The following is a 9756-nucleotide window of genomic DNA, read 5'->3' as shown; positions in this document are numbered from 1 at the left end:
AGCACTGCACTTCCGGGATGGGGCCCCGGCCTTGGCAGGCTGCCAGTGGACCCTGGTGGCTCTGACCTCCAGCGGGTCCTGAACAGATGTGGGGCCAACATCAAGTCTGCCCCAGCCCTGTCCACCAGACCAGAGTCTTGGTGAGGCCTGAGCCAGCCCAGCCCCAAGGAGAGGCGCGCCCTGCCCCCGGGTCTCTGAGCAGCGGTGGTGGTCCAGGGGAACCCACCCCACACCTCTGTTCACCACACGCTGTCAGTTTGGACTGGCTTGGGGATTCTTGGACTCCACGGTCCCCTCTCCGCACTGAGTTCCTTAACCTTTCTCAGACCCCCGCTATTTGCTGGGCACTGACCTTGATGTGAGAGGCCATGGGGGTTTCCATCCAGGTCGCTGCTTCTGGGATGGCCAATTATAAAGCCAGGCGTCACCTGTGGGTGAGTGTGGGGGGCCTGTGCAGCCCACCCTAGGCTGAAAGCTGTCCCTGCAGCCTCCCACTCAGGGAGAGAGGAGGGGTACCTGGTAGCTTACAAGACCCCTGAGCCCACCTCCCTGAGGATCTAAGGCTAGTGGAGAGTCTCTGGACTGGGCTGGTGGACCTGGATGAAGCTAGCAGGCATCTGGTGGATAGTGGGTATGTCCAGCTCCCCACTTAGATACGAGGGTCAGTGGGTGAGGATGCAGGTGAGGAAGCCCCTCCACCAGGAGTCATTTGAAAAAACCTGTTGCCTCATGGTGACCACATCCTCATTGCTCAAGGGCCCCTCGTTGGCACCCCTCTCTGTAACCTCAGCTAGTTCCATGAACCCATCCTCATATTTAGAATTTCCTCTTCATAACCAACTTGAAAGAACAGCAAAGCCAACTCTCTAGTGTGGCAGTCAAGGCCACTGACCTCCCAGCTTGTCCCCAGCTCCATGAACTGCCACCCACCCTCAAGCCACACTCTCATCTTCCCTGTCTGCTCCCTCCATGTCTGTCCCTGGGCTTTGAGCCATGGCCCCAAGCATTGCCCTGGACCAGAGCTCCAGCCTTCTGAAGGTAGGCCTTTGTGTCTGCCTTTTTCTCCAGGGCCTTGGCACTCAGTTTCTGACAGAGTGTAAGGAATTCCTTCGAAACCCTCAGCTTTCCTGACACAAAAGTCGGTGCTAATTGGATCCTATTTTCCTCAAAAGATTTTACAGCAGCTGAATGTTTTCACACATTTGTAAAGGGTACGAAGAGCATGTATGAAGACCCATCACTCTTCTGTTTGCAAATACACTGCAGACAGGCAGTTGGCGCTCTGCAGGGGAGTTGATTTCCTAGAAGGTGAGGGACATAAGCCCTGCCCAAATGGGTGAATCAGGACTTACAGGCTAACAGGACAGACCCAGTGTCCACAGGGCTCTGAAACCAGAGCTCAGAGACTAGGGAACAGGAAGGGTGTGGGGGGTGGGGTGGGGAGGGAACATGAGGAGTCTGATTCAATCCACAGACTTTTGCAAACTGAGGGAGGATCCAAGCCACATTTTAGAAAGCCGGATCTGGCAGTTTTTGTGTACAGGGAATTGGAGGGGGAGAGAAACTGTTGGTAGAGAGAGCACCTTTCCCTTTAGAATTCTTCTATATTTAAGAATACACTGAATAACCCCCATGGCCCCAAGAAAGGGTGAACGAGATGATTCAATCCAACCAACATTTATTGAACACTTATGTACACAATGCAAGAGAAAATGGGAGATGCTTGTGAGAAGCAGATATTCCTGATTCTGGTTTTAAGCCACCCCTGAATTGAAGAAATCCAAACTAAACAGACACTGAGGAATGACTCCATTTCACATGCCTGCCAATTTCCTCAAGATGCAGCCTGTGACAGATGTAAGTATATTCCAGGAAAGTATTTTCCCCCCTTTTCACTGTGGACTTTGTAGACTTCAACATAAATAAGGCAGGCCCCACTTTGTTTAGATAAGTTTTTATGAAGGTATTAATCCATGGCTTAGTATATACTTCACTGTCAATGAAAAATTCACCTAAATTTAATTTTCTTAAAAAAATGAAAATTTAAAACGACTTACCAGGCTCCTTAATGTAACCCAAGAAGTAACTCATGTTTCTGACGACTTGAAACTGATTCCAAACTCAACTGCGTCTTCAGACTTAATTTAGGAATTGAGGAAAAGACTAAAAACTTCTGGAAGAAATCAAAATAAAGTTCCCAGGACATATTAGGAAGACTTTGGTACAGGTCACATTCTAAAACATTTTTTGTTGTTGTTCTCATTAGTTATGTATTTTTTATACATTTGTGGTTGTTCAGTTGCTAAGTCATGTCTGATTTTCTGCAACCCCTGACTACAGGAACCCCAGGCTTCACTGTCCTTCACTATCTCTCTGAGTTTGCTCAAACTCATGTCCATTGAGTCAGTGATGCCATCCAACCATCTCATCCTCTGTCACCCATGTCTTTTCTTAACCTCAATCTTTCCTAGCATCACAGTCTTTTCCAATGTAGGGCATATATGTCAATCCCAATCTCCCAATCCATCCCAACTCTCCTCTCCACCTTGATGTCCATACCTTTGTTCTCTATGTCTGTGTCTCTATTTCTCCTTTGCAAATAAGTTCCTCTAGACCATAGAACATATTTCTTTAGCCATATCCTATTAGATGGCTCTCTGTGTATGACATATGCATTTTTGCATTAATTTCATGCCAGAGTATCTATATAAAATCAAAATATATAGGTGTCAGTTCTGAAGAGCTTCAGGCCAGATCAGGCATTGGGGATGGTGTGTGTGTGTGTGTGTCTTGAAGGCAGATGTGGGGCATTCTGGAACTGCTGTGCCTCCCATGGCTGCACATACAGTGTGCCTTGAGATGTATGCTAAGCTCTGGTCTTTGGACTTGACCTTGTGGCCACTGAAAGCCAGTGAATGTGCCTCAGTCAGGATCAACCTGAAGTCAAAGGAGGGCTTGTTCCTGGTTGAGAATGACCTGCTACTTCCTCTGTCCAGAGGACATGGAGGAAGGCTTAGCTCCAACAACTCTCCATGGGGCAGGTGGCCTGGAAGTGACCCATCCAAGAAAGGCGGTGGGAGACCTGTTCATGACCTCCCCAAAGGCTGCCTGTATCCAGTGTGTGTCCTTCATCACCACACCTGGAGCTCTGGGAGCCTCCCTGTAACATTTAGTAAATACTGCATCTGACTTGCCAGCTGGAAGATTTGCAATCCTCAAAGGATTAAAAATTAACTAATTGCCATAAACATCACATTTCCCTAAAAACTTTTTTTGAAAAATGCATGAACTTATGGGAAAGTTGAGAAACCAGTACAATAAACTTGTATACCCTTTACCTAGGTTCATATATATATATGTGTGTGTGTATGTGTATTTGTGTACATATAGGTATTTTTCTCTGCATCATTTAAAGTTAGCTGCATACGCTTAACTCTAAATGCTTGTGTGTATCTCTTAGAAACAGGGGACTCTAGCCCTCATGATGACAAGAGCCATGGAAATTTAACACTGAGGCCATTCTAAATGTTATTTAATATACAGTCCACATTGAAATTTCTTTAATTGTCCCCAAACTGTCCTTCATGGCCTTTTCTTTTTAAATCCAGGATCCAAATAAGGATCAGGGGTTCTGTTGGGTTGTCAAGTCTCTTTGGTCTCCTTTAATCCAGAACAATCCCTGCCTTTGTCTTTTCTGACATTGACTCGACTCCCAGAAGGTCCCACTGCCTGGATTCGCCTGATTGCTTCCTTATGATTAGATTCGGGTTAAACGTTTTTGGCAACTATGCCCATTGCGTTTCCCACGGCACCCATCAGAAGCCACATAACCTAGGCGTCTCGCCTTACTGGCCAAGGCTGTTTACTTGGCTTAAGTGGGGTCAGCCAGATCTCTTTACGGTAAAGGTAAACGTGCCTCTTTATAACTGATAGAGTGGAAATCAGCTTCCTCTTTATAATGCATGGAGTGACACTCTGAGACTATTAGAATGTTCTGTTTCCTGACAACCTCTCCCCCATGGCTTTCAAATCCAATAATGATCTCTGCCTGAATCAAGGATTGGTTGCAATGTGGTTATTTTCCAGCTATCTCATCCCTTCTACATTTACTGCCTGGTGTTCTTGAGTAAAGAACACCATCATTTGTGGGGACCAGGGCAAAAATAAAAAAGCAGAGCCTCTTTTTCAAAAATGAGTTTCAAGATGGTGACAGAGCATTGAATCCAAAACAGGGTCTATGTGACTACAGGGCCTGCAAACCCAGGACGCTGGCCTTGCCCCCGCCATGAAAAGTAGAAGTCCTGTCCCACTCTTTTGCGAGCCCATGGACTGTATCCCACCAGGCTCCTCCGTCTATGGGATTTCCCAGGCAAGAATACTGGTGTGGGTTGCCATTCCCTTCTCCAGGGGATCTTCCTGAACTAGGAACAGGGATTGAAGCTGGGTCTCTGGCACAGCAGGCAGATTTTCTACTGTCTGAGCCACCAAGGAAGCCCAATGGACGCAGTTAAGTGTGTTATCTCTCAGCGTCTCTGCTCAAGCATCTCCATTTAGGCAAGCGATCGCCTATCAGGCAGGCTCCTATGTCTTTTTCACATTTTCCTATTGGGTTTTGTGTACTTTTGCCCTTTTGGGAACAGTAAGACAGTCTCCAGACTCATATTATCCCTTCCGTGCCCCACATTTAGAGTCAGTCATTTCTCCAAAGAGCCCTGTTACCTTTTGGTTGGGATAACTGCTGTTAAGAAAGTAAGAGCTTCTATTTAGAAACCCAGAACTGCATACCAGAGGTGCTCCCAGTTCCCTGGGTGTCACTGCTTCTGATCCTCTTAGAGGAGGGCAGTAGGATTTGCTTTATAGGGATTATCAGTTGTTTATTTCTACAATTCTCACCAAATAGCCTCCACTCTTGACGATAAAGCCACCACATCAAGTTCAAGATTTTTTCCTTCTTTCCTTGTCCTCTCTCCCTTCCTTGTCCTTAGAATGCATCCCACGGATATATCCAAATTTCCTTCATGTGTGTGTGGTCTGTCTGATGTACATCAAGATTCCTGTTTCTGTCTATTCAACATAAGGGTTTGCTGGGTCAACTGAAATAATGCACAACATGAGCACCGTGAGCTAGGTTCTACCTGGGGACCTACTGAGGACTCCAGCCTGGGACACAGCCTCTCAGCTCTGAGAAGTGCTCCCTACAGGTGGGGGCAGGGAGGTCAGTATACATGGCATTTCAGAGAAGGGGTAAGTGCAATCAAGCACTCTTATTAGTGGTAGGTTACTGTTAGTCACGAGGCACAGATATCTCAGTTCAATATTTTAGTGCTTTTTTAAGTATGTAAGAATCTATGCTCATGAAATCTATCTGAGGGCCAGTTCTGCTTGCTTTCTCAGTACACAGAGGGCCTCATTCCTGATTTCCACCCTGAATTCCTCTCAGGCTGTACAGTAGCCAGAATTGGATGGTGGGCAACATTCTTGTTTTACAGCTGTTTTGTGTATGTGTGGTTTTTTACATTTTCAGTTTTTCAATATGTAAAACATTTGTATGGTTCCAGAGATGAAGTTGTGAAAAGGAATGCTCAAAGAAGTCCATCCCTTTTCACATTCTCCCACGGTAACCATTTTTATTACTTTTTAGTTTATAAAAAAAACTGTTTCTTTTTGAAAAATAAAAACAAGATTATGTATATTCATGGATCTTACGCAAAAGACAGCACACTGCACAAAATCTTTTGCCCTTTGCTTTAAAAGCACATTTTGTAATCTCATCTAAACTTGTTTTTTACCTTTCAGGATCAGTTAGATGACAGAATGTGTTAATAAAAATGTTACTAGTGGAATCATTTATTAACAACCGAAAGCATTCCTTCTAACATCAGTTTTTAGGGCTTCTAGATAAAATGAGGGGCTGAATGAGTTCTCTGAGGTCCCCTGCTGTGCTAGCAGCCAAAATTATTCTCCCAGGAAGGGCAGAGTGTCAGATAGTAATAACCCTCACGTCTTGGGAACTAAATTTCTATTTACTTCTCAACACCAGCAAAATTATTTTCATGGTTGCAAAAGTTTTCAAGGGCATACTGAAAACCTGGAGCCTGGGGACAAGGGGGCTGAAGAAAGTAAGAGAGAAATCATTAACAGACCAAACGTGGTTCTACATTCCTTGAAGCAAACCCAGCATATAAAATGAAGACGTATAGGAAAGCAAAATGAGGGGTCTGTGTTTATTTTTGATCAAGAAATCGTTTCTTCAGAATAAGACCCACAGACAGAGAGTGAACTTATGGTTGTGGGGGCGGGCAGGGGAGCTAGGGATAGTTAGGCAGTTTGGGATAGACATGTACACACTGCTGTGTTTAAAATGGATAACCAACAAGGACCTGTTGTATAGCACAGGCAACTCTCTGCTCAGTGTTATGCGGCAGCCTGGATGGGAGGGGAGTTTGGGGGAGAATGGGTACACGTATATGTATGGCTGAATCCCTTCACTGTCCACTTGAGAGTATCACAAAACTGTTAACTGGCTATACCCCAATACAAAATTAAAAGTTACAAAAACCAGACCAAAACAAAAGAAATAGTTTCTTTAAGAAAATCTTCATTTATTGGATCCTTTGAGATAGTAGGCTTCGCAAGTACCTTGAAAATGACTCAATCTTCAAAAACCTGAGTCACATTTTTCCCAGAAACACTCTTGTGGAAAGCAGCACATCTATCTTAGTAACTAAATGTGGATCTCTTAAAAAGTGAAAAAGAACCCTGAATCTGTTGCTCATGATTTTGGGAGCTGAGCAGGGTGGGGGAAGGGAAAACTAACCAGAAATTGTTGGTTTTTTGTTTTTTTTTTAAAGGCCCATGAGAAAGAAATTCAGTACTTTTTTTCCTCACTGAATCTGGAAGGCTGCCTATTTTGGGCCAATTCCTAGTTGTGGATGGTACGTACAAAGATGGAACAACCTTGCCTGTATCACCATGCAGGTTAAAATGCTAGGTTTAAAATAAGCTCACTTATTCCTTCTCAGTGATTTACAAAACTTGAGTGACAGTAGAACCCAAACAGAGTAAAAAGCATTCCAATCAGGTCTGTGGTTCTCTTAACATCTTCATAAATTCAGTAACACTTAAATATCACCTACGAGGACCATAAAAGACATTCTCAAGTCTTTTTCTTAACACATTAGGGAATGCATAGTAAATATGTACTATAAAGTGCTATTTTAAAAACATGATTGATTTGTTATGTTATAAATTCAGCAACACATGAAACCAAGGACCATATATACCAAGAGTTGCACCCCCCCTTTTTTTTTCAATGAGTGGCTACTTCTCATCTTTCAGTACTCTTGGAGGCATAAACTAAGGAGAGGGGAGGTGGGTGGGGAGCAGTGTCTGGTGTGGGGGAATTGGCAGTTGGAGGGGAAGGAGTGACAAGGGCTGGGTAGTAACCAGCTAGCTCTGAAACTTACCAAGTTAGGTACCATGATCTGCCCTGTGTCTGCACCCCCAGTGAGGATTTTTTCCTGGCATTATTGTGCTGAAACAGACAACATGGGCCTCCACAAGGCACTGTGTAAGTGCTGAAGTCCTGTGTAAATTTAATTATTAGCATGAACTGAAGGTACTGTCATCGTTTAACTCAGCCGACCTTTTAAATGGATAACCAACCTTGAGGCTTAATTGGATTTAAAAAAATCAATTTCTAGCCACTGCCTAGCGTGGAAATGAAGCGCTACATTCTCAGGCAATTGTAAAATCAGTTCTGCTCAGGACTATTTTTTATTATTTACAACATGAACATGACACGATCCATCTCGGCAAGCATTTTGTGTAGACGCACACCTTTTATATAAACAAGTACAGATGGACACGTATGCACACTGAGGCAGGTCACCAAAGCAGCGTTGCTGTCTGCTCAGTGTCAACCTGAGTCATCGGCAGCAATCTCTTTGCATCAATTACACAAAAAACTGAACTCCGGGTAATGACATACCACTGTTTGCAAATCTCTTAGCCTTAGTCTGCTCTAATCTCTGTAACAAGAAAAAAAAAAAAATCCTTGAAGCTTTTACCAAATCATATCTTGACCATTAAGTCTTTCTGGAAGAAGGTCATTTAATTTTATGGAAAGAAATGAACAATTAAAAGGGCATAAGCAAAAACAGTGCTGGTCTGGAAATGACAAAGTTGAAGATGTGAGTTCCCGCCGTGGGTTTTGCTGGTCATGTGACCTTGGCGAACCCTCTGTTGGCTGTCAGTTTCCCCATCTGGAAAAGGGGGAAGTTTCTGGGGGAGAAGGGGAGTTGCTCTATCTCCCTGATCGCTGTTGAAAAGGGAGGTCTATTATGGTGCCCTGAGTCAGAGCACCAAGTTAACACACACACAAATACATTTGATTCCCTCAGCACTTCCTCTGAGAAAAAGAGATGAAATGATGCTAACCAGAGCCCTTCTGCCTCCACCTCCATTACAGCATCTACAAAACGAGAGAAACAGTGATTGCTGATGGTGGAATTTGGACAATTAGCTAAAAGCAGTTGTAGAATAACGGTTAACAAACAGAAACCGCTAAGCCCAGGAGTCTGTGTTAACTAAGCCCTATTTAAATGTGCATTGTGTTGAAGGCCATCTCATTTAAGGGATCCATTTTAGGCAGATTATGGAGGTAAGATAGGGACCTATGCAGTTATCCTTAACATTCAGGACAGGCCAGAAAGCTCATTTGGACAACTGGACAAACGATTATTTTCTTTCGCCTCAATTGACCAGATAATTGTACACAAGTCCTTGCCATCTGATGCTGTGGAATGTCCCTTTGTGTTGTAAGAAGACTGGTAGGCTGCCGGCGGTGGCGTGGAGTCAGGGAGGGGTCTGCATGCAGCTGGTGCCCACTGTCCAACTCCAGGTCCTGAGTCGGAGGCATTTTCAGACCTTATCTTCTTTGGAAATGATCTATCATTCCCCATCATTCCACTTAGCCAAACTCTACCGTTTCAAGGGACCCAAAAGATCTAGAGAAACTGTTTTTAAGTAGACGTACCCTAAAATGTCACCCAAGAGTTCCCCCACCTAGAGCTCTCTAAATCTCTTGTTCCCAACCAGCAGGATGAGAGGACCTGTGAAAACTTCCTGAGACTTGAGAGGAAATCAGCCATCACCCACCCTCAAACTTTTTTTTGCTGAGGAATCTGGCCACTAAGATCATATCCGTGAACTTACAGGATTGGGGTGGGGGTGGGGTGGTCAGTGTAGGACTCAGGAAAGTTTGACATTGACACGTGGAGGTTCCACATGCCCACTCAGCACCCTCATTACTTTTATTACCCATCATTTTGAAGGGGGGTGTTTTCCCTCAATTTGAAAACAAAACTAAACAAAAACATCAGGCAGCAAGGTGAGAGGTGGCGTTTGGGTGGTCAAGGGAATTTGGAGAGAGGAAATTAGGTATTTTAGGCTCACACACACAGGAATCTACAACGTGGGCCCATGTCCACAGGGCTGAGTTTCAAAGTGTGACATTAAACATACCAAGTCCTCTAAGTCCGAGAAGAGAACACTTAGGAAAACTAATTAATGGATAAGAGTACCAAAGGACTGTCCCATCCTCCCTACACCCAACTAATGAATGTTTCCTCTGTGGAGACAGGGAGCCGGTTTCTCCAGACGGTGCCCACATTTAGACTAGAATAGGGGATCCTGGTGATCAAAATTAAGCATGTAGAGTAACATGCTGATAAAATGAGAAACAAATGATGCCAG

The 9756-nt window shown here is 44.3% G+C and overlaps 1 protein-coding gene across 1 annotated transcript in view; it reads right to left on the bottom strand.

Annotated features, from left to right (window-relative positions):
• The window catches only part of NPEPL1 (aminopeptidase like 1), a 21719-nt gene extending 21349 nt beyond the window's left edge, over nt 1–370 (bottom strand). Inside the window, exon 1 of the mRNA XM_040248774.1 lies at nt 353–370. Coding sequence (XP_040104708.1) covers nt 353–370 — 18 coding nt within the window. The remainder of the gene's footprint in view (nt 1–352) is intronic.
• Nucleotides 371–9756: the final 9386 nt, after the last annotated feature.

Source organism: Oryx dammah, unplaced genomic scaffold (assembly GCF_014754425.2).
Source record: "Oryx dammah isolate SB20612 unplaced genomic scaffold, SCBI_Odam_1.1 HiC_scaffold_10, whole genome shotgun sequence".
In the NCBI taxonomy this organism is placed as follows: Eukaryota; Metazoa; Chordata; class Mammalia; order Artiodactyla; family Bovidae; genus Oryx; species Oryx dammah.
The sequence above is the reverse complement of the archived record's forward strand: the minus strand, read 5'-3'. Positions and strand labels throughout refer to the sequence as shown.